Here is a 25916-nt window from a genome sequence, read left to right on the forward strand (position 1 = left end):
TCATAAAGCTGCTTAGGGGAACGGAAAACCGTGTGGAGAATATAACTGTGATTCAACAAAGGAATGGGAAAAAAAAAGAATAATACTTGTGCCTTGGGCATATTCAAATGTCTGCAGAGAAGGAAATGATTAGGCCAAGAAATAGCACTAATGGCAGTAATGGAAGCGAGAGTCCAACATGCTGCCTGTGCAGACACAGCAGTCTTCTGCAGTAGACCAAGTAGAGAATGTATTTATGAAAATAATAAAGTGCATTCATCTCAAGCAGAGCAATTACCTTCGAGTTCACAGCCCAGCAGCTCCATTCGCAGCCCCAGTCCCCCGTGTGTGGCTCTCTCAGGGTAGACACGGATGAATCTTGTCGATACAGGTTCAAAAGTCCGCAGTTCAGGCGTGTCATAGTTGGTGTTGCCTTCAAAAGTCTGCAAAGCATGACAAATAGTACTTGTTAAAAGAAAAAAAAAAAAGCAAAAGGTATTTTCAACACTCATCCTTCTTCCTTCATTCTCCAGTCTTTGAATTAGGTGAGCAGTAGGACAGATTCTAACTGATTAATAAGTGTCAGGCATTCCTGTCCTAAATGAGAGTGGAAAATACACTGTTAAAGCTTCTCAGAAAAGTAATGCATTTCATTTTTCATAAACTCAGTAGCAACCAATCCATGAGGGTCATAACAAGAGCTGAGTGTTTAATGAGACATGTTTTTAAATGACACTCTGATCTGGTGTTTAACTGGGTGACATTTCCAGCACTTCTCAGGGAAAAAAAATTGCTGAGGTGAAGATCCTGTCACCTTTTAAGTGGTTACAATAATAATCCAACTATTCAAGAGAAAATTTCAATCTGATTTCCCCCAGTGACAGAGTTTCACAAGTTGGAGTTATTTCAAAAGGCATAAATTAAACTTCAGGAGCAGTAGCTGCAAGAGTTGTTCCAGTGAGCCCGCTATTGAAGAAGAATAAAAAGAAGGAAAGAAGAAAGCTGCTTCCTGACAAAACTGCGGTATAATCCAACGGGCAAGGCAGGTCAGCAATGCACATTTCAGACAAAAATCTCTTCTCTGAGTTACAATCTGGGTTCTTCAAACATAATGCAACTCTCAATAGTATTTGATTGATACCTTCGGCTTCTCTTGTCAGTGATCTTTTGCATATAGAATATGTTATAATTTTTACTCATAGCAACACCTCAAGTACCTCCAGGAAGATGATCAATCTCTAGAAAGAATTAACTGAACAAAGAAACAGTCTTTGGCATGAAAACTTTATAACCCAAGATAGGCAAAAGCAGTTATTTTTACTCTATTTCACGGTAAAAGATGTCTTAAGAATATCAGGTACAGAAGACTCTAAAGTACAAAATATTAAAATGTATATAACTATGAAGTAAAAGTAAAATGTTCTCATCCTTTTCCATGAATTAGTAAAATGGCAACACACTAAAAAAAATCTTCTTTTAACTGCAGTTCAAATTTGGGATTAGAAGCACTAATATAAGAAACTTCTAACTCACAGCTGTGAAACCTGAAGCCTTCTTCAGGAAGAAACTATCAGATGCTCTTCACTTTGGATGAGAACAAAACCCAACCTGCAATGAACTCCTTCTATTGATCTGGGACAGAGAAAACAGATGCCATGGAAAAAAGCTGGCCTTATTTCCCAAAGCACAAAATCAGCATAGGTAAACCTGATTGTTACTTGTACGTTCAGTGTAGTCCTAAAAGCCTTGCTTGTTTTCACCTTGGCATTGTGATCCAATGGTCCACAATCCCTTCTGGCCATTGGTTATAGAGTGCCAATGGCAAAAGCCAATAGTGATAGCAGACTGTGACCAACTAAAATAACTCCAACATAATGCTGCTTCTCCTACTTTCTAGGGAAATTGCACCTCCAAGGTGCCTTCGAGGGGCACTGGTTGACCCAGTATATTGTCAGTGCTTTGAAGACAGTTGTCAAGAATCCATGTGTAGAGGGCCTGTCAGATCTAATTGACATGGAATTGCATATTATTATATTTGAATAACAATATAGTGCAAATGATCAGAAAAACTACCTACCATATGAGAAAGAATGAATGCCATTTTATGTGTACAAAGTAGACAGACTCATGTATCTGAGGAATCCTTGCTCCCTTTTTAATAGCAGTCTTAATAGCAACATATAATAATGAAAACTGATTTATAAAAGAAATCACTACTGGAGTACTGACACATAGACATTAGAATTCAATAGGCATCTAGAATTACATTGAATCATTGTCCTTTGTAGTGCAGAGCTGCCTGTGATTCAATTTTGACTGTTCATTTAAAACACATACTGATATTCTTTGTGGGAGACGAGAGAGAGTATACAGCAAAACTTCACTTTGTGAGTGTCTTTTATACAGGCTATGACACAAATTGATTTCCTTCACTACAAAAATAAGTTATAATAAATAATAGTTAAACAAAAGAGAAGCTAAACTGGTGAGAGGAAGAAAATTCTGCCTTACATATTTTAAAATCAAAATAAATATGGCAGAAAAATTTTAAAAGGATGTTCCAAATGGCAGGATGTTCTGAAGTTTCTTGTACCAGAAATGATGAGAAGAAGTGTAAAAACAAAAAAACCCCAATACCAAAACACCAAACCAAAACCAACCAACCCCATCCCCTGAAAAAGTGGAAGGAGGAAACAAGTATGACATGAAAATGGAGTTCTGCATGGTGGTTTGGGGATCTGTGTTTTTCATTCCTTTGAGTGCTTGAGCTAGGCTACAGGGAAACATTTTGCACATTCAAAAATTGCTGAAATTGGGTCATCCAAAGAGGAAGGAGTTATGGTAGTCCTTGTGAAAGGAGCTGCAGGCATGAATGACAAGATTGTGCTGAGAAACAAGGTGATGTTTCACCCTTTGGACATGTTCTATTGTTATGTTTAGCCTGTCACTGCTCTTTCTTTTCCTAAAATGCAGTTGTTTGTTTATTGAAAGTCATGACTTTAACCAAGTGAAACGACGTGTTTCATTTCATATAACAGGGCTGTTTCTAATCCATGTTCCTGCTGTGACTCATTATAGCACGCTGTCCCATCCAGCTCTACTTACATTTAAAAATACTGCATTCCAGTATTAACATTTTAAATCTATCAGACTCACAAATCATGGGATTTATCTGATTCTCTTTAAAGAAAACTTGTGCTTCGAAAGAAAGTTTATTAAATATCTTGAATTTTGGGGAAGGATTATAATTATGCCATGAGAGATTTGAATTCCAGCCCTCTCCATTCCATTAATCTTGGAAGTTAATTTATGGTAGTGATGAAAGCTGAGGATGGGCTCAGTGCATTAGTTAGCACACTAGTTTTCTTGTCAAACTCTAACTTCTGACAATGATGGCAAGTGCCTGTATTAGAAAACAGAAAGCCATGCAGCAGACGGCGCGCTGCTTTCAAAGCATATGGCATTATTTTTTTCCCTCGTTGAGCCACAGTGTAGAAGTACATGTCAAAACAACATCTATTTTAGAACGAAAATGGTTAGATCCCATTGTTGATTTACACTCCCTTCACACTTTATGATGAAGTCAAAACTCATGGTAACAAGAGAAAGGAGATGACTGCAAAGGCTGAATTCGTTTAGTTTTAATCCCCCAAACAAATGATGAAAAGTGAGAAAATGCAGACATATTCAGTGCGATTAAAACAGGAGAGAATGAAGTCCAATATTTACCAAATGTGCCTGGAAAAGCTACATCCATGGGCCCACTCAGCTTTTCCTTTAAGGAAACACAGGTTTGCCCGATGCATGAGTCTATATAGCAAAACAACTTCTACATCTTATTTTCAAACTAACACAGATGAGATACGAAGCAACTCTCAGGATTTCCATCTGCCAAGCACCACAACAATTTGCCTTTTGAGGGCACATTTTGGTATGCAATCCCTGGTCATCCCAGTACTGTACCACCAGCATACCTACTCATTTCTTCAAGGAACTGAGTAGAAAGACTAAAAAATGAGTGTGCCTTTTGAGGCAAAAATGCACTTTGTGAGCAATGATAACAAAATGGGATGGAAGATTAGAATGGGATTTGGTATAAACAAGCTAAACACAGTACAATTTATGCCCTGAAACGCATACATGCAAAGACAAACCCAAACAGGTACATTCCCAGAAGCTTTTCTGGTCCAAGCTCATTTTCCTTGGCACGTAACCCAGCAATTCATTTGGTCCTTCCCTGTAAACATCTTTCAGTTTCTGCTTGAGCCTATGAACCAGCTGCCCTTTATTCCCAAGCAATTGCCAAGATGCTTCACCTGTGACAATACAATAGTGCTTTCACTTGGGATGGGATAACTTGTCAAAAAATTCATCACTTTCTTTTGGAGGGACTTGGATCAGATCATGACAAAGAACCTGTGAAACTCTCAAAGCAATCTATAGGCAGTCCAGAAATACAACAGGTACCCCATTGAGTTAAATAACCCCATTCTTATTCTGCAGCTCTGACAAAAATAGATCAAAAGAAAAGTAATTCAGTGTCTCAAATAAATTTGTTCACTTTCAGTTTTAGCGTAGAGTTTAGTTTTTTGGAGTAGACTTTTAAATTCCATTGCATGGGATTGTGCAGTAACCTGGGGACCACAGAAGCACCAAGCTGACAGGAATCAAGCCCGAACTATCTGTTGAATAAGTAAAATCTTTGCTGCCAGAGAGAGGCAAATGTCCCAAGGCCAGGTCTTGCCCTCATGGGATGGCTCCCATAGCATCCCTTCAGGGTTGCTGCCCTTGGAGCTCCCCTGCTTGGCTTCATCCCAGCTGTGTGCCTTTTCTAAGGTCAGAGATAGATGCAAAAAATGTAATGTAAACTAATTTTTTTTGTTTTAATGCAACTTTTCTTTAGTGCAGAGTTTTTCTCCTTACCTTTATCTTTTTCTTGGTAGAATCCATGATCATTTTCCAATCTGATCCATTGTTGCTGTAGCCAATTTTGAATTTTTTCATGAACACTTTGTTTTCTCGGTGCTTGCCTCCCTGGACAATTATGCCCCTCACTATTTTTTCTTCACCAAGGTCTATTTGAAGCCATTCGTTTGTATATGGGTGAGTAGTTGGTGGCAGCGCCCAACCTGAACGGCTTGTTATGAGTCGAGCATTTTCTGGGATCCAGTTTCTATCCACTTGAGTAGATGCAGTAATCTGAGAGTCAGGAATGAGCCCAGACACCATACCCAGCATCCCAGAGCAAGGATAATCTACAGAGAAAAAAAAAAAGCCCCAAATAAATTAAATAGTTAATCTGAACAAGCACCAAAACAGAAACAGGATACACCAGTCGATTCAACTATCATAATTACTATAATTAATTATTTATTTCTTATATCCAAAAGAATCTATTTGGATTTGTATATAATTTTCATTTGTTCGAACTTGCACATCCTTAGTTTTGGCAGGAAGTACCAAAATACCACAAGTATTTTGGGCTTGGTGGGAACCAAAAGGATCAGAAAATCCTATTCTATTCTTGTTTTCTATTCTTCTTGCTAAGGCAAAGAGGGCAGGGTCATTTGAATTTGTGAATCTTTCCCTAGAGAAAACTTCCAAAATCAGCCAAAATCTGGTTGCAGATTACTTTATTTTAGTGGCATTGGAAATGGAAATCTTCATACATTCTGTAAAATATAATTTATTGCTACATGTGAGATTTTCCTATTGTGTTTCCTGGGTCTCTCAGACTTTTTCAGATGATACAGAAGCTAAATAGTTGCTTCTTTTATGATCCTAGATAAACGTAAATTAGAAGTACCTGCTAACAAGGAATGAAGATTTCCAATACAGAATGTAACAGTAGTCTGCTGACATTACCTTCATCTAATCTGAAAAGATTTCATAGAATGACCTGGAATTCTCTAACAAAGTAATTAGTAGTCTTATTTTCCTGCTGTAGGAAAATCAGTCCTAAGAAACATTTTCAAGACTAAAGACACACTTTAAAGGAAAAAAAAATCCCTAGAAGTATTAAAAATTACTGCCAATGAATTATGTTAAGTGCTAAAAAACATTCTAGAAAAATTAGTTTTGTAAAATATATCAACTCCTTAACATTTTCTTTCATCTATAATATGTATTTTTACTTCACATATAAAAGCACCTCCATTTTGTAGGAAGTATAGGAAATGTAAAACTATTAAAAAAGAGATTAAAAAAAAAATGTTCATAGGTTAACTGTGTGATGTAAAGGAATTACATTCCAATACTGATCATTATTGAGAACTTGACTATAAATACCGTTGCTTGCATAGGTTTCAGATCTAAATGTTTGTACTTCACAATGCTTTTATATCTAGTTATGTATGTGTGCTCCTTGGGAAGCCTGCTGAGAACAACCTATGAACAGCAAGCATGAGAGAGAGGGACTGGGGGGTTAGGAAGGAAAAATAAGATGGGAATTTGCAAAATATACATGTTTCTCAGGTATTTGCACGGACATGTAAAGTAATTATAGGTCCATGGAAGGAAAAAGCAAAGAAAGTAATTAGACCTAAAAGATAACATCAGAACAACATTCAGATAACACTACATGTTTGGGTTGTGGTGTTTCCTTTTTTTTTTTTTTAACATTTCTAGATTCAGACAACACTGGAAATCATGAACATGCATTTCACTCATAAAAATAAAACCCACAACATAAGCATAATAAATTCCCTTGATTTTATAATCCTTCCCAAGACCTACCTGTTATCTTGCAGCCATAGACTTCAAACCTCAGTGAAACTCCATTTTCCCAAGACACAGGTCTAATTCGCACAAACCGCGTTAAAACTGGTTTGGCAAAAGGTCTGTAAACAACATCAGTGGGATTGCTATTCCCTTGAAACACCTTTGTGTGGAAACAAAAAGTATATATATGTTAGACTTTCTCCTAAAAGGTGTTTTCAATTCTGTGTTTTACACACAGTTATGATATAAAGTCTAACCAGGGTTATTTTGCAGGGGTTGAGGCCAAAGACTTGCATGGGAAACTCCTTCATTAATCTCCTGACACAATTTTTGCAGACAGATTAGCTTTTCCTGGGGAGGAAAAATGAAGATGGAAGGTGTTCAGTGATACTAAAAAAGGTGTTCCTAATTCCCAGATCTACATGCAGGAATGACATACGCTGGTCTTTGTCACCCAAGGACTTCTGTGTCCTGGAAGAATCCCTCAATGCCCCACTAGGGCATTTTCTAGTACACTCGTGGAATGATACAAAAGCTACAGAGCATCTGGCTCAAAGCTAAAGGTTTGGATTTCAACTAAACCACACAAAAATCCTGTATGGAGTTAGGATAAATACATATTATTTTGCTGTACTTCAGCTTAAAAGTTTTGTAGAGGATATCACGCAAACCTTGCTTTGTTAACCTACTATTTTCAAATCCTTTTCAACAAGTACTCAGATTTTTTTTTTTCTCCTTGCATACTGAGATGGAAGTCTATTTAAAATCTACATAACAGGCTTTCAGATTTTCCCTGCATCCCCTGAGGCTGGTAGTCAAATTAGATGAACAATGAAACTTCCACAAGAAGGGACAGGATTGGGCTGCGCTTTCATGTTGAGGAACCTGCAGACTTGCTCCTTCCTAGCAGAGTTGAAACCTTGCAATGTTCTAGTCCAAAGAAAGTGATTCAGCTTCCTGCTTCTTCCTCATGTAGGGAAGACCGATTTCCTGTTGTTTTCCATGGATACAAACCCCTCTCCTTTTATGGGACATTTCTCCCATTTCTTACACACACAGTCTACTTTCCTGTTTGTTACTTACTGTAAGTGCACTAATTTGGATCAGTGGCCAACAGCACACAGCTGTCAACTCATCAGGCTCAGTTACATCTCAAGTAATTTAATATCTAGTAAGATATTTTAAATGGATCTACATTTCTTTTCAGCAATGTTTTTCTCTGTGTGGACCTCCTGTAGTTTTCTCAAAGTTTGCATCTGACAGAGAAAATGAGTTTTTTCTCAAAAGTACACAGCTTCCTATATGGTGTTAGTGAAATACTAGGGTGAGGCTGCCTTGAAGAGATCTGTAGGTGTGAACTTTTAATGGGAATCAAAATATTAGAAATGGTGCATGGTTTTTTCTTGTCTCTATCAACAGCAACATATTGCCATTTTAGAAACCTGATTTTTTTAAAACCCTTTGGACAAGTGACACAGGTTTAGGAAGTGTTCTCATTAATTAAGGACAGCATGTGCAAGAGAAACTCATGTAAAATACACTCTTGGAGAGTTTACAAATTGAAGCTGGTAATGAAAATCAGACACAGTCTGATTTTGAAAGAAGCAGTTTTTCAGATTACAGAATCCAGAGCCAGGAAACCATGTCTCAAACCAGCCACAGTACTGGCTCCTCTTGTGACTTTAGGCAAGTCAGTTATTGTATCTTTATATATCATTGTACAGTGGCATTTGACCTTCTGAAGTTCCTGTACAACCAGGATAACACCTGTCAAAGAGAAGCTTTCAGTATTCATTTTTTTATTGTTTCACAAAGTGCTGCAAAGAAGAAAAATGTATGTGTTAAGTACTGCTACCATTTTGATTAGATAAATGTGGACTTGGCACAGCATTTACAGATGAGTCAGGGACAAACCAGTATCCAAATATTTAAAGCTAGATAGGGTTACACTGATAGAGTTTGATATTGCACAGCTCTTCTGTGTCTTCATAGGAGGGTCACAAAAAAGCTGTTCTGAAGGGAGGTACCACAAAACCTTTCCAGTTGCATCAGCCCTTGGCAGCCTCTGGGGATGCTGCTTCCAGGCACATCCTGAGCGAAGTGGGAAGGGAGGCACAGCCTCACTGGGGTTATTCATGTGAGAGCTGGAGTAGAACTGACTTCTCAGTAATAAGCTTTATGCTCACGGTAGCGGATAATGAAGATTTTCTTACAAGTGTCTAAAGCTGTTTCATTGGGAGGTCACAGAGAGCAAATCTGCTGATAAATGGAAAGGTGATAAAAATCTATAAGGATGGAAAGATGTGCCTCATCATCTGTCTGCATGACCCCCATCACTGAGATACTTGAAAGTATAATAAACCACTAATCACTTGCTAGTGCTCCTGCAAGACAGCATGGCCCTGCACAGGGAGCTGAGGCGCTGACACGTTGCATATCCACAGCTTTGCTGTAGATAACAGAGCAACACAATTTTTGAAAGGTTCTGCATAATGTTTTTCTCAAGGTCACACAGAAGATCTCTGGCAAGCTGGGAAAGAACAGAACACTCCAGGAAAAAGAAACAAATCACTCAAATTATGGTGGCTTCAACAGATAAGGCAGCACCTTGTACCATTTTCAGCTGCTCTAGGCTTTGCATAAACATTTTCTGTGGCCCATCACTATTAAGACAATAGCTTGAATTTGGCAAAGTGTCAACCCTGATCAACTTGACTAAACCTGTGATACCTTACTCCTCTTTATTTATAAACAGCTAATAGCAACTAAAATGTTCAACACACTATTTCTTGGCTGAAGAGCGATAAAAGATTTAAAAAATTACTTACAACAGGTTTGTTTCCCTCCTTCAGTGTAATCCAGTCCTCTCCATTGGAGCTGACATCTACACGATATGTTTTCAGATAATATTCTTTCTTTGTTTCTTTTGAGATGGCTCCTTGGGTCCCAATTCCAGAAACAAAGCGGAGAAGGCCTAGATCTACCTGGGGTAGAGAATAATTTGGGATGTGAGGACAATCAGTTCAGAGCATAACAATACTGCAGAAATGGCACCCCCTCCACCCCACCATGTTTTACAAAGATAATAAAGATTTTGTATGAAGGAAATTGCAAAATATTGTTGATAATAACATAGACATAATAGCCTGTTTTGTAAACAGTGTCATCACAGAAGATGGGAAAATTTGCCTAATTAACCAGAAGGGTTATTCACATGCCAGAGAATTCTCTTTTCTCTGTGAGGGAGTAACCAGAGACCCCATCAGTGTGAGTGGGAACCAACAGACTGCAGAGAAGTTACTAGAGAAATTCCCCAAGGACCAGTCTGGTGAAAAACCTTACTTAATACTTTCATTAACTACCTTGCATAGATGCTAATGAAATTTGCTAAGGACACAAATCTGCAAGGCCTTGTCAATACAGAAGAGACTCATGCAGTGAGAACTGAATGACCCTAAGGATTGCAGTATTAGAAATGAGATGAAATTTAATAGTACAATGTCAAAGATGTGCACTTAGGGAATGATAACAAGAATTCTGCCAAAACTCAGGAAATTGTCATCTGCAAGTAGAAGAGAAGAAAAGAATCCCATGATGTATTAGTCACAAGGTAATTACAAATCACTGGATGATTTTGTTAGGAAAAAGGTAGATTAGTTGCTTTTGCTGTATGATGTATGTGAAGAAAACACAAAAACATTAGCACAAGTGCAATAATTCTGTTCCAACTGTCAAATGTAGTGGACTTCTATCATTAGAAAACAATGTCATTTTGAACTTGTTGGAGCAATGAATGCCATGGTGTGCACACAAACGCTTATTAGAGGTTTTCACTTTTTTTTCACTCACTCTCTTTTACAAATGGACAAGTGATTTAGGCTAATCTTGCTCTCCCCCCTGTTATTTGTCATCTAGATCTTTTCCTCACCTAGTTCATCAAAATATCAGTATATTTGGGGGCATGGTGTGGGGTACAGGAATACAGCTACTCAAGTCAGTTCTGCTGGTAAAAAAATCTTTGTCTCAGTGCACAAGTCCAGTTGCCAAATGGCTGAAACCAGGCACAAAACTTTCTCACAGTCAGGTTGGTGACCACAGCTTGAAACTCCTGCCACTTCCGTACAGCCCTTCTTTTAGCTGTAAAAACAAACCAATTAAAATCAAATTCTTCACCCTATTTCTCTACAGCTAAAACCTTTTCTTTGTTTCCTAAAGCCAGCCATTTAATTTCAGGATAAAATGACACTATTCACAAAATATTAATCAGAGTAATTTATCCCCCTAAACTTCATTTGTCCAGAGTTCAGTATGATAATAATAAGTTGAATTAACAGGTTGAATTAACCCTTATCAAGTGAGTTGTCCAATGAATGTCTCAGGCTTTTTCATTATTTCCAAAGTATGCAGGAGGCAGAATATATGTGTCCTGTGTCCCACAGGCATCCTTTTTCCTAGATATATGTCATATATCCAAAGGCGCTGGAGCAGTTAAATCAACATGCTCTGCATTCTCTCCCAAAAGGCTGAAGGAAGTGCTATTGAGGACAGAGTATCTACTCTCTCAATGCCCATGTCATATGCAAGGCATTTTGGAGTCCTCCAACACAAGAATAGCAGCCTTGTGTGTGACAGATAGAACTGGCTTTCAGGGCAAACCCCCTGCCCCAGTTTTTAAGGCTGGTAAAGTCTACATGTAACATTTCAGCCCTTGTCTTTGGGGGTGAAATGCTGCAACATCTTGGTTTTGTGTGATTAAAAAAAACAGCCTTAAGGAAAAAAAAAATCTCAGCACCGCCTTACAAAAACAATCAAGTGATTTAAAGCAACTGGAGAGTCTCAGATGTTAGATTGTTGCAATCTGAAAGTTAATGGGGGAATCTGGGCATCATTGCACTGAGCAATCTCAGCTTAACTTCAAATGCTCTCCAAGCTGTACTCTGCTGATTGTAAAGTGTGCTGCACTGAGTTATGTCCAATACCACATTCACTTCCAGGCTGAAGTGCACTTGAAAATCTGGAAGTCTGAGGGAGTGCAGAGCTAAGTTATTTAAATGATCTGCTTCTCTTACAATTTGAAACAGCTCTTCAGTTTTGAAATGATTAGGGTCCCAAGCCTGTACCATTCCAACTGATTTGAAATTATTCTAGTAGGGGCTTTTTAATATACAGTAAGTACTTCATTGTGAATAAAGTCAAGCAATGGCCTATTACAAGAGTTCTAGGTATTTGAAGCTAAGTTAAAGTTTAACATTGACAGCTTAGGGAAAGGTTTGATTACTTGATGCCTGAGCTAACAATTGCTACCAGTCACTGACCCTTTAGGTGTCTCAGGCTTGCCCCATTAGAAGGTCCCCAAATTCTGCTTAGTCCCAAATTTTGGGATTCAGTACATCTTCTTAACTCCTGCAGCATCAATCTCACTGCCCAGGACTCAGTCCTAAACACACCAGGGATATACACATCTACCTTCATGTCTAAAAGATGGCAGGATTCTCTCACTGGGGGAGAGACTCTGAGAGGACCTTTAATTTACTGCCTACAAGTAAGGAAAGGCAACATCATTAGCACTCCTGACTTCAGTAACTGACATAAGACAGAAACTACAGTAAAACAGTACTGGAGGAGGGATGCCTCCCTTCTTGTTAGGGAGAACTCCTCTCCACATAAATGTGCTCTCTCTGGATCAGCAAATCTTTATGTGCTTCTTGAAAACTGGAACTGTGTTAGCAGCAGTCCTCTCCTGGAGTGCCTGGAGTCTGACAGCTGTAGTGTTCAGCACAGCTTTAAACCCCTTGCAAAAGGAAGCGTTAACCCCAGACCTGACACATGCCAGGGGCTGTTTGTTCACAAACTGATAGAGGAAAATAGAATAATATTTCTCCATCAGTGCTGTTTTGTGAGAAAGGAGCAGTGCAAACAAGAAAGGTGAGGCTAAGCAGCAGAGAAGCAGAAGGGTCTCTTGGAGTTTTCAGTTCTATGTCAGTGAAAAGGTCCAGGAGAGAGGTAGGGCTTGAGGCATTTTCCTCCCTTTGATGGTTCTCTGCAGTGGCCTCCGGAGAGGCACCACTCCCCTCCAGGTGCATGAAAACAGAATTGCAACACTGAGCACCCCTCTGTTGTGCCTAAGTATGTTTGCAAATCAAGCTCTAAATGTATCAATCTTCTTCTGTAAGTAAGGTGACAGAAACGAGTTATGTAGAAGACTACCTTGGAAACCTCATGACACATTTTTTTGGGCTGTTTAGCTCACCCTCCTTAATCACTTGGTGATGTATTTTGGGTTTTTTTTTTTTCAATGTCTTTTGAAACTTTGCTTTCTATAAAATGTAAAAATTGTCCATAAAACAAATATCCTAAATGCCACAGGGACTGCTCAGAGTTGAAATTCAACCATATCTACTGCTATTAATATTTGGAACCTGAAGGCAGCAAAGTGTGGCTGTGGTAAGACACAGCTCTTCTCCATGGTTTCTAGAGGAATCAGTGTAGGGGGTAGTAGCTCTGAAATAGCTGTGTCACCAAACAGATAGGAACTGGTTTGCATTTTGGAGGCTTATGCTTATAGAGATCAACTCTCTGTGTAAGTTCCAGTCAAAGGGGAACTTCCAAAGAAGGTCCAAGTTTTAACATGACCAGAGGCTACCCATTTTTCTCAGATCCAGGCTCCTCCAATTACAGTAACAGACAGTAATAAAAATCTTTAATAACTAGGTTTTTTTTTTGGCCTTCTTGTCCTTTTTGTTTTAAGAACTTGTGTTTCACGTTAAAATGACTGTGGAGAGAAGTGGTGATGAAATGCGGTACGTTTGAAGATGAACATCAAATGCATTTCCCAGCAATTATTTGACATTTAACTTTCTGCACATATGATAAACAAACATCTGGTATTTATTTAGAGAATGCAAGTGATTTTGTACGTTACTGCAAGCTGTATGGCTGTGATCTGAGATAGGCAGATGTCTCCAAACCTGATATACTGACGTTCCATTACTGCGACCAGAGTTTCAGCTTTGACTAACTGCAGTATGTTGTTAGTTCTTTTTTCAAATTTTGATCACTTTCATTCTGATTAAAAAGCATATATCTCTTGGAAAATGATGCCTTAGGGTCTTATCCAAAAACACAGCCTTTGATAATTGCTTGTGCTGCAGTGTGACTGTCTTTATTCGTAAGTACAAGTGTGGGAGCAGAACTGCCTATAGGAATGGGCCCCTAAATTACAAGAAATGAGGAGCATCTCAAGTGTGTATTTTTTTTTTTCCAGGAGAGAAATGTTCATGTAAAAAAAAGCCTCTGTTGTTCCTATTTCTGAAAGTAATTTCTTTCCTTCAAGAGCATATTGCAAGGTACTAGCTACATATGAATTACTTCCTCTCTATTTATTCTGCAATATCTTTGAGCATCCAGGAGAAATATTTTTATTGCTGTCTTACTGTCTCCAAAAAATGTTAGTGGGTGACACATTTTTAAGATGTAGATATACAAGGGATGGCATATGCCATCTCATTTTATTAGAGACCAGTTAAAGAGAAGGAAAAAAATAACATTTAGCTCTGCACAATGCATCACGTAGCAAATCTTAGCAAACTGCTGGATAAAGAACAACACACGACATACACGGCTTGAAATTAATATTGCTGCTTCCTGTCGTCATACATAACCATGTCCAAGTATGGCAGACCTTATTTTCAGAATGAAAATCTGCCTTGTTAAATAAAATACAGTCATTGAGGGAACTGCAGCAAGGGAGCAGTTTTGCAAGCTTTTAACACTCCTACTGTAGGTCTGTTCAACAGCCTGAGAAAATAAAGGACCGAGTGCTGGAGTTTGATTAACAACAGGAAGCTTTTTGTTGTGGGCATCTCTTGTGGCTTGAAAAGCTGTACAATCCATCACTTGACACAACATACCAAAGTAAATATTTTTAGAGAACTGTGTCATTTCCCTAGATAGCATACAGTGCTCTGAGTCAGATTAACTATTGTGATGCTTCACTGTTCTTCTGTTAAATATTTAATTAAGCAAGAGTTGATCTTTTTTTATTAACTATTACTTTTGATTTGAACAATCATGCTTCCTCAAGAGGTATATACAAATAAGACTTAATTCCTTTTCTTATTAGATTATAATGCTAAGTAAAAATGGCACAGGCTCCAATAGAAATTCTGAAAATAGTTTAATTGCTTTGGTTGGAAAATTACTTCCAAAAGTCTTCATCCTTGAAATAAGTAGTTATTACAAAAGCACAACCCTTTGATTAATGACAAGGTGTAAATATTCATCCTGGGTTTAACCAAAAATAGTTAAGCCTGTAAACTATCTCAGATCTTTGTGCAAAATTCTCAGTGATACTCGTGGCATCTCCATAAAGAAAGTGGGGAGAAAATACTGCTGTTATTAAGATCTCTCCTGAGTCACTGAAGTCTTTCTCATTGACCTTGACAGCAACGTCCTGAGAGCCCCAAAAGGGAAAGCAGCTAATCACACCCTTAACTTCTAGTCTGTGCCTAACAACTGTCCTCAGCCAGCATGTTTTACTGAACTGATGCTTATGTGACTTGGCAAAAATGGGGAAGCATGAAAGAAGAGATGAGCAAACATTCATGCCAAAGTAACAGGAATTCTTGGCAGCAAAAGGGAAACAAACTTTCTCTAGCATTTGAAATATATATTCCTCACAATCTTGACCTTCTGCTTAAATCCTTTTCTGCAGCAGAAAAAAACCATAAGTGTAAAGATTCCCTCAACTGAAAACAAGGATTAGAGTTAAAGAATGCTATCATGTTGAGCTAGTGATGCTAGGATAGCAGTATTGAGTACAATAACTTTTTTTAGAAGCAGATCCACCAGTTTCTATGAGAGATCATTTAAGATAATGGTGAAAAAGTATGTGTGATGAACATAAGATAACCTAAGTCATCATTATGGAGCTGGTTCAAGAAGGAAAAGATGCAGAAAGCATAAGAAAACTGAAATCCAGAAACAAAAAGAAAAAAAGAAAAGACAAGAAAATAATGAAAGAAAAAGCCTCTGTGTCTCTGACAGAGAAAAGATAATGCTTGTGTGGGTTGTGTTGCATCTGGATTCATGGCACATTCTCCCACTCTTATGTTAATTTTTTTTGCATAAATCAGAAGCAACTAATTAAAAAAGAAATATTTAATTCTGACATGTTCTTTGAACTGGTGTTCCATCTGGTTCTGTTTGAATAGTAAAATCTGCTGCAGTCGTAAAAATTGGCAAGCAGCACTCTGGTAAAGAGAAACAAAAGAGACTCAGTACAGCAGGTTAATACACTAGCATTTTAACTGGAGACATTTTCAGAATTCAGCAAACCAAATTGCTCCAGTATGGAAACTATAAAGATCAAATGTGAAAGAGAAATGCTGCAAGAGGGCCGGGAGCAGCACTGACACTGGTACACAAGCTCTATGTGATACTTGCAGTGTGGGTCTCTGAAGAAGCTTAGTTTACAAGCAGAGGCAATGCAATGCTCCCCTGAAAGGGGCTCTCTCTGTTGTGTGAAATGCATCCAGTGCACATGCAGTGATAGGGAACGATCCTTATGTTATTCATTTGCAATCCTCACCTTTTGCATTCATGTGATGCTCTGATATAACACGATTGTTATTCAGAAGACTCAGAAAATACCTTTTTCTTAATTAATTTTTCTTACTTGAAAACTACTTAAATCCTGAACACCAAGATACAATAAACTCAGATAACAAAGGGAGGAAAATGTAATCGTATTGGGTTTTCTATAGACTCTGGGATCTAAGCAATCAGCATCCTATGCCATTCAAACCCTCTCTGTAGCAGTGAAGAAAGGCTGATTAACTCCCAGTGCTTTAGCAAAAGATTGTTTTACATCTTTCAGGAACATATCTTGCTGTGAAATATTACTTCTTTAAAATGAAAACCTTTGCTTCGGCACTACATTAACTTGCAAATGGATAACCTAAGACATGTACAATGACTTGGTCAAAAAAAAGGGGGAATGTGAATGGCCCCTTTCTCCAGCTAAGATACTTAGGAAACCTTGCTGGGCAATAAATGAGTCAGGAACGTAATACTTTTAATTAACGTTTGCTGAATACTTATTTGTAATTTACATTTAATTTTAAACCTGAGCTTAATCCTGTGATCTGGAATGAAGACAACTATTTAGTGCAGTTTGAATGTGACCTTCCCCAGTTCGTGTTAGAAACTATAGAAAAGGGAAACTCTATAGCAATACTTGCAGAACTACTCTTTTCTGAGAAAAAGGCATAATTGTAGGACTTTCTTTCCCTAAGTGTACTGAGCAACTAATGCCCAAATGGGAAATGAGTAATCCAAAGCTTCTCTATCAGACTTCTTCACATGTGAATGACTAGGGTTTCAGTGGAAAACGCTGAATTTTGCCTATTAAGTTCTTTTGTAGATTTTTTTTTTCCAGCTGCTGTCCTGTTAAAATCAGAGGGTACAGGCAGGAGGGCTTGATTTATAATTTTGGTATTTTGAACGTAAGTACAATATTACACGTCTAAACACATAGTAATAACTTCTGCTTCTTCCTGTTTCACAGCATACCTATGCTAATGGCTAGGAAGCTGTTAAGTGAGGGATGATACACTATGCAAAATTAAACCTCTACTGTCTCAGACAGTACACCTTGATGGTGTAGACAGATCTGACAGTGCAATCTCTGTTCAGAGCCAGTTCCACTGAAATAACTGGAATTTACTACACTCAGATATTTTTGAAAGTTCAGACTTTGGGTTTTTATATAAAAAATTGCAGCAAAATCAGGAAAAATGCCAGTGTCCATGATATAATATTTTTTAAGCCTAATTTCACTGGCAATTGGAGCAGGCGTATAACCTGTGTCACAGAGAAATGTATGTGTTTTCTTGTGATCAGCTTTCTCATCTTGGAAAATCGTCACAGTCTCTTTAAATCAGTCATTCATCCACAGGAGTCTGCATTCATTTATTCTCTGTTAAATGGAACTGTCAGTTTTGTTGCATCAAAATTCGATTTTCTATTTCATACACATTGTATATGATGATTTTAATTTACTACTGGGTCACCAAACAAGTCACTGCTTTTTCAAAATATGAGTTTCTGCTGCCTTCTAGAAAAACATCAGGTAGCTGCAGTTAGATGATGTGGTGAGGGTATGGTAAGTCTATGGTGAAAAGTGAGTGACAGGTTGCACATGCAAAGATTATTCCACTTTTTCTGGTATGTCCCTCATAGCTCTGAGGTGTGCAGGTAGATGAAATACTTCTGAAGTTGTGATTTGGAAGTCCTGCTGCTGAGAGTGGTGCTCTTGTCCCCTGCCAGTGGAGGAAGGGAGACAAAAAAGGGATGGCACAGGCCAATGACTACCAAGACAACTTCCCTCAGGTGCTAAAGCGAATCAGGGAGATTGTTTGTCCCCAGCTCTGCCCTTCCCTTAGCAAAGCACACTCAAACTCCAGCCACAGGGATTTCATTTTCAGAGTTTCTTTGGCCAGCTAATGATGCCTGGTTTGTGTAACTTCACTATGCCTATCTAAAAGTTACTCTATCTCCAGCTATGTAAAGAACAAAGCTATTGATTTTTAAGTGCTGTGGCTTTTTAAAATAAACACAAGGGTGTATTTTCTGAGTTAAGCATATCATGAAAGGGGGAGCACTCCTGTGGACAGTTAATTTTTAAGGCCCGAAAGAGCATTCAAAAATTATTCTGTGCTATGTTGACCCTTCAGCCAATAGCCTGAAGTTGGTAGGATCTGCAATGGAAGAACCTGGTCCTGGGTCTGTTAAAGCTGAAAGACACTTTAGTTTTTAAAACCTAAATTTGGCCAGTTAAAATACACCCTGGTTTTATATGGGATAGGGCAAATTGATCTTTTCATCAGCTTCAGGAGATCAACACCAGAAATGAGTTTGGTCTGAAGGGTTCAACACAAAAGGCTGCAATGAAGAGAAAGACCAGACTACACAGTCCAGCTGGTTGGTGGAAGTTATGTGTAAACAGTGTTTCTCTGATGAGGAGCCAGTTATTCCTGAAAACAGAGGAACCAAACCTCAGCTTAATGTTTGGTCAACCGTATTTTCTCTGCTAGTAGGTTCTGTTTGTCAGTCAGCTTTGGAATTTATTCCAATGCCTTTTTAAAGACTTTTTTAAAATTTTGAGTAAAAACATCAGAGGCAAAGTCAAAACGAAATGAAGTGGTTCCTTTTAGAAATATACTTTTTTTTTTATTATTTGAAAGAAGATGAATTGCTTTCTGAAGGGCAGGTATTTACCAGTTGGAAGAAATCTCATTTATCCTTCCACTTTACCTATTCTGCTACTGCTGTGAAAATGTCACCTAATGGGTAGAACAGAATTAAACTGGGACAGAAAGGCAGGATGACACACAAAGACAGGGGAGGCAATTAATAGCTCAGCAACAGAAAATCTGGAGCATGGATACTGGGATGGGGAAGGGCCCATAGGACTCATGAACTCTACAGCTTCATACTACTCTGCAGGTGCAGAAAGAGTGAATAAAAATGCATAATCATCTCTGCAAAGCACTCAGTACACCTATCATCTCCAGCCCAGGGTCAGCCCCGTGAGAACAGAGACCTTTAGCTCAGTAATAACTCTGCTTATTATAACACACCTCAGCTCTGCGTTCCTACCCAAGGCGGTGCTTCTCGCCACTGGCCTTAGCCACTTCACTTCTAGCCTTGAGCTTTACCTCACCCTCAGTTTGACACCTGCCTAGTCTTGTAGAGTAATTTATTTCTGCTAGGCTCAGAAAAATCTCCTTCTGAGACACCTTCCTTTACATCTGCAGAAGGTTCTGGCTGTGGTGGAGCAGATGTGGTGCAGTGCCTGGTAGCTGGGTGTGCAAGGCTGCCTCAGACCCCACGGGGTCTGCAAGCCAGCTGGGAGAGAGCTCCCATACCAAGCAGAATGGCACAAAAACCTGATTTTTTTGGCATGATGGCAGCTTGAAAACCAGCAAAGTATAACAAATGTTCTGAGTCAAGCCAAATGTGAACCTAATGAATGGAAAAAATAAAAACAAAAACAAAAGAGAAAGAAGAATAATTTTTACAGAGTTTTTTAAGTGGTTTTAATTTCTGTGAAAGTAAGTAAAAGTACAAGCTGCGATTTAAAAAAACAAAGAAACAAACAAAACCAAGTCTGTGGTGTTTAGTTTAAAACTAGTTTTAGTTTCGATTTAAAGATTTTAATTTCTTTACCTCCTGGAACCAACTAGTGAAAGTGAGGTAAATCCACAAAATTATTTCAGTAGTTGCTGAATCAGTGTTTTCGCTGGACACATTTTTAATTCACTATCTCAGCTCTAAAGGGCCATCTGTCTTGCAGCCGTTGAGGGGATGTAGGGTTGGACTGGTAAGTGGATGCATAGGTAATTACAGAGCTATATACAAACTACTCAGATCTCTGCATAATGGATCCCCTGAAAGAACTGAAACTATTATAATGATTAGGCTGGTAGTGGAAGCTCGGAGGGGCTCTGCTTCTGCTGCTCCTCCATATGTTGCATGCAGGATTGCTTGAAGCCACACAGGACTCCCCTCTGTATTAGGGCTGATGCTGAAACATGTCAGAGGGAGGTAGAGAGGATTTTATTCTAAACTGCATTTTGCACCTGCACTTCTGGAGCAATAAGGCTGCCAATGGTTTTGCACAGTTCTCTGAGCATCTCTTCAGCCTCCCCAGAGTGATAAATCTATGGCTGGGAACTTTCTGGTACTAAAATAGCTCTTAAAGCACTTTGAATAATCAAAAAACCTTCATACTTTGTAGGGCCCTTTTATTTCTCCTTCTCCCTCTTGTCTAATTTCAGTACTTGCCTTTGTGAAACTCTACCATTTATTCCCATGTCACAGTAAATAAAGGTACGAATGTATCCTGCTGGGTCAATTAACCTCAGTTCTGTGCTGTGTCACAGTCTGTACTGGCTGTGATTTCCAGAAGGGAATATTCTTTTGTCATTCTTTGCCCATGTGCAAAGCATGTTAAGACCGTTAGGATAACTGTAACACTTTTCCACACAAAGCTTAACTCTGCTTTTTGTGATTTCTGGAGTGCTGTTATGAACTGTAAAATGACATGAACCAAATACTTGTATTCTAATGACTTGTATTCTGAAGTGGTAGAGAAGACAAAGGACTGACAGTTTTTGTGCTTTCATGTCAGTGTGCTCCCTAATGATGCTCAAGCCCCACCACAAAGCCTCTGAACTCCAGCTCTCAGGCAGTCCTTCAAAGGCCAGGAGAACTGGGAGGGCTGAGATTTCCCAGTTTTCATGTTATTCTATGCAGCAATATGATGCACTTCACTCCACTATCAAACTCCAAAAGAAACAGAAATAATAATAAAAATAACAGGCATTGTTGACTTGCACTTCCTTGAGCTTTCATGTGAAATATTTAGATAAGCTAGCTTGGTAAAGTCAGCCTAAACAGCTGCCTGATGTAAGAATAAACCTGTTAGTTAAACAAACATGCTGTGCAGCAGCATCTATAAATATTGCCTATATTTTTAAGTGAATACCTGATAAGGAAATAAGCTACAACACAGATGAAATGTCAAGACACCAAATGATGAATTGTGATTATTTTCAGAGGTGATATGGGAATAAATCTGTATTAATCTATATACCAGTATATATCAGTGATGTTTGCTCCTGGGTTTCGCTTACAAAAGAGCAAATAATGAGGAATGTAGGTTAAAATGTAAAGGAATGAAGACAAATGTGGAAGGAAAATTCCACCTCAGAGTTCCCTCTCAATTCTGGTGAAGCAGTGTATACATAGAAATGTTTTAAATCAATGGGAGTATATTTTCCTTCCACAGGAGGGAGAGTTAGTGTTAAATAAACAACTGATATTTCAATCAGTGAAGGCAAGAGGGATCTCCCAGGTTGTTTTTTGAGACCTATTCTTACCTCTCTGGCCTTTCTTCAGACCCCTAAATGCTGCAAGATGCGGAGGGAGAATTTTGCACCAGATCAGCTGGTATTCTAAGGGCTTACTGCTACAGAGGACTAAAATTACCCTGCAGGAGCTGAAGGTGCCAAAGGGATGCGTGATGATGCGAAGACTGGCAGACAGAGGCCAGAGGGAGGCAGACAAAACCTGCAGCTCGTGCCAACCTCTGAGTCTGGATGTTTACATGTGATACCAGGTCTGTGCCCCGCTGCAAACCCCAGCAGTATAAATTTGGGCTGGATTAGCCATTTATGTCAAATTAGCCAGAACACACAATAAGGAGTTCATCTTAGTGTATGGCCTTATGTCAGCTGCAGAATGACAGATAGCACCAAATTCAGAGCATAATGTCTATTTATGTTAACCCCCTGTTAACCTTTTTGAACAAACTTGAACTGACAAGAGTGTGTTTATACCGGAGCAGTGCTTTTTGGTTTATGGCTGCAAAGTTTGGATCTGATACTAGGATTCTTAAAGCTGGATTTATGGTTTTGTCCAACCCCAGACATAATATGAACTGAAGATCTTGTGTTATTAACAAACATGCTTTGCTCTCTGGGCAAGCTGGAGGTCTCGCTCACTGTTACAGGGTAAGAGAAAAATTGTGCCACCCAGAAACTATCATCCAGCCTCGTGGGAGCATAAAGATTTGTGTTATATGCATTAGAAGAAACATTTTGATAGAAAACATACAGATCCTGCAGTAAAAGTACCCAGAAGGTGTTGCTCCTTGTGGGTTTGAAAACCCACACCGTTATGAGGATTGATGGTAGCAGAGGTTCCCAGTGACCCTGGTAATAGGCAATCAGTCTCCTCTCAAAACCACACACACATGGGTTTCAAGTGTCTTTAGCTGACAACACCTCTCCTGGAGCTCCCCTGAGTCCTGCGCTGCCCTGGGGGCTGCTGGCCACAACCCACCAGGATATCCCTGAGGGGCAAGGGTTTGCCATGCACAATGGCCTGGGACTCCTGCTCAAAGGATTCAGAAATAAGATGCAAAGTTCCCTAAATATAGAGATTTTGCATGTTATTTTTTCAGATGAGTGTAAACATAACCGATGTTCTTAAAGGCGAACATTAAATCTACTCTGTAAAAACACAATTACTGCTGCCATGGCAGACATCAGTTGTCCCTTTTGAAGGAATGCCTTGAAAATGCAATCATAAAATCCCTGCACATTATGGATTTCATTAACATTGTATTCCCCTAGGATTCCCAATTGCACAATAACAGGAGTTCTTTAAATTTTAAATACCACAGACAGGAACAATTTCACTAAAACCAGATGTCAAACCCTCGCATGGGCCTTCTTACCGGTTCTAAGTACTGAAACTGGCTGGTAATTGATACCTATTAACATGTTTGTTGTTCAGATTACATAAATGGAAACACTATACTATTTTTCCTGTGAAAGGATACGTTAATGAGGGACAATGACTTATATTGCAATGGCAGTTCCCTGCTCTTGATTAAATTAAAGGACTGTTTTTATTTTTTATTTTAAATAACGCTGTTTCAAAATGAAGGGCAGTCAAGTGTGTGAAACATAAGTGCAATAAACAAGTAGGCTGAGCTTAAAGTTGAGACGTTAATAACATCCCGTATGACAATAAACTACCTTCATGCCTCATGCATATTGTTATTCCATTCATATTGGAAAATCCACAGACTTTATTAAGATGTTTTTAAGGAAGAAATTCAATCTGGAGTGACTCTGTTTCTGATTAAGGTATCACTCCAAATCTCAAGTTAGACCAGCAATTTTCAAAAGTGTGTTTGAGGGCAAAAATAAAATGGAAAAAGTACTGTGCAGACTGTGACTGTGCCATGAAAATTTTAAATCTAAGCTTTGACATTTCTATCCAAACAACTGAGAAAAGAAGTGGAAAGGCAACTTTCGTTTAGCAGAGCCCTGTAAGCAGGTGGCACTCAGATGAACTCACTAGTTTGTACCTGTCAGCCACAAAGGAGCAACCCAGTTTTTCCACCAAAGAATGGGTTTCAGGTCCACAGATGGAATTCATGCAAATTCATTACTAACAACAAGCCAACACTATTTTCCTAATTATTTTCAGTGAAATGGTCCAAAAGACTTCAACACCTCAAAGGAGACAATGATATCGCATGCCCTCTAGACGTCCTCTAAAGATACCAATCTCCTTTGGCTGATACTCAACTGAAGTTTTCTGTTTCTTTTGTCTTAACAAAAACATTAACCTTGAAGGGACAGGTAAAAGGAAGGGAAAGGAGAACTATAATATTTCCCTTATACAAAAAGCGATACACTGAAGAAATTAGTTTTTGGAGCTGTTTTTTCATGCTGTTTTGCCCATGTATGACTGTACATAGCTCATGTATATGTCCTACTTGCATATGCATATTATCAGTTTAAAGGCAGACATCACTATTTAACGAGCTGCAGTGTGTGGGAAGGTATGGAAACCAGCAATCGTGAAAAAATTAATGATTAACTGATAACACAATCTCTGTCTTTCAGACAAGGACATATAGGTAGAAATTTTCGCTTTGAAAGTTCTAAGTTCAGCATTGCTGTATCCTTCAGTTTTTTTTTTTCTGTTGAATATTTTCTAGAGTTCTTGCTCTGTGCAGCAAAAATTCATTTATGCTGTACTGCACAAAAGCAAGTAGTTCACACAAATGACTAGTTTACAATAACATGCACAACAAAGCAGAACAATGTGACCTCAGTCCTTCATATTCAGGTGCCTTCCTCCCTTTATAAAATGTTACAATTTTTTTTTCTATGGGTAATTTCATAGTATTTTATCAGTTACATGTCCTTGGTTGTTTTTCTGTAAGCTCTCATACAAATATCTCGAGGATATTTGTACAGAGGAAACAGGGGATCTCAGTATTTTATCCAGACACAAACTTGCAACATGCACTTACTGCCAGTGGCATCAAGACTTTGTAGAAGATGGCAGTTCAATTGCACAAGAATCCTGCTGTTGAGGTTCCTGATGGTCTGAAGCCCTTAGCACCCATCTCAAGATTGTCAATTAACAGGAAAGCATTTAGAACACAAGTGGAAGTTTGAATTATCAATGTTAGTATAGAATGAAACCACAATAAATAAGCCAAAGATGAGTTAAACTCTTGTACTTTGAGTACAGCATCCCCTGGCTTTTCACAGTCTCTGAATTAGCTTGGTTGCTTCTGCAAAAGTGAAGTGGCAGAAACTACTAACAGTAGTCCCTTCACATGGGCCACGGGCAGTGAAGGAGATGCCCAAGGGCTGGATTGCATGGAAATGACCACCAGCTTCTTGGCTGACGTGGTAGCTGGAGGCAGCACAAAGCTGCTAAAAATTCTGCTCAGTGGTTGTTTCAGCCCCTGAGCACTCTGGTTCATGGCAGGAGGCAAAGGAGGCTGAGAAATTCATGGGCAGGAGGACTGAGGAACCCTGAGCTGTTTTAAGCATAAAACCTGAAGTATCCTGAATTCTGTTGTGTCTGTTATTAGAGAAGTTAATGGTTAAAAAAAGTCCTTTGAAACTTTTTCTCAGAAAGATCTAGTTCTAAGTGAAAAGATTAAGCTATATATATAGGTATGTAGTTATCACAACTTAATAAAGTTAATAAGCACACAGAACACATGAATGAGATTTGACTAGCTCTCTTGTTTTGATTATTCAGTCATAAATGTGCAAGTGACAGCAGAAAAGAAGGAAACAAAGAAAAAGTGGCGGCCCTCTGACCAGATGAAACACATGGAATTTGATTCTAATGCATTCCACCCTTTTTCCATGTGCATTCCATGGATTGCAAGTGGCAATGATTAATAACAAGCCTCGCACTTAGATAAGGTTGGGGAGATTTTGATGTTTATTCCTCAGTAATGAAAAGGGATAAGCAGATTTTTTTTTTTCCCCATTCTGAAGCCTGATTAGATCCATCGTATACGATCACCACATTGCCAGGAGCTCAGGATGCATAGGGGCCCCCAAGCAGGACACCTGAGAGTCCCGTTGTGTGCCAAGGATCAGAAATGAAAGATTTCCCCTTCTTTCTTCCCTTTACTAACTACTACTCAACATGTTTTTAAGCTTTCTTGCAGACAGCAAACCTCACAGGAAACACCAGTGTGAACATTCGTATGGAAGGCTAATAAGGCATTGTTTTTATATGTCAGTTAGTAATTTCCTATAGAAAACAACAGAAGCAGGAGGAATGTTTAAAATCTATGAACAAGTTTTAAATATTAG

At 38.7% G+C, this 25916-nt stretch overlaps 1 protein-coding gene across 4 annotated transcripts in view; it reads right to left on the bottom strand.

Annotated features, from left to right (window-relative positions):
- The window catches only part of NRP1 (neuropilin 1), a 113193-nt gene that overhangs the window by 24418 nt on the left and 62859 nt on the right, over window positions 1-25916 (bottom strand). For all 4 annotated transcript variants that reach the window (XM_050332309.1, XM_050332319.1, XM_050332297.1 and 1 more), the window contains exons 8-11: window positions 9528-9683; window positions 6715-6859; window positions 4903-5234; window positions 278-422 (exon numbers count right to left, since the gene is read on the bottom strand). In XM_050332309.1, coding sequence (XP_050188266.1) covers window positions 278-422; window positions 4903-5234; window positions 6715-6859; window positions 9528-9683 — 778 coding nt within the window. The remainder of the gene's footprint in view (window positions 1-277; window positions 423-4902; window positions 5235-6714; window positions 6860-9527; window positions 9684-25916) is intronic.

This window comes from Myiozetetes cayanensis, unplaced genomic scaffold (assembly GCF_022539395.1).
Source record: "Myiozetetes cayanensis isolate MyiCay16 unplaced genomic scaffold, myiCay2020 scf1, whole genome shotgun sequence".
NCBI classification, from domain to species: Eukaryota; Metazoa; Chordata; class Aves; order Passeriformes; family Tyrannidae; genus Myiozetetes; species Myiozetetes cayanensis.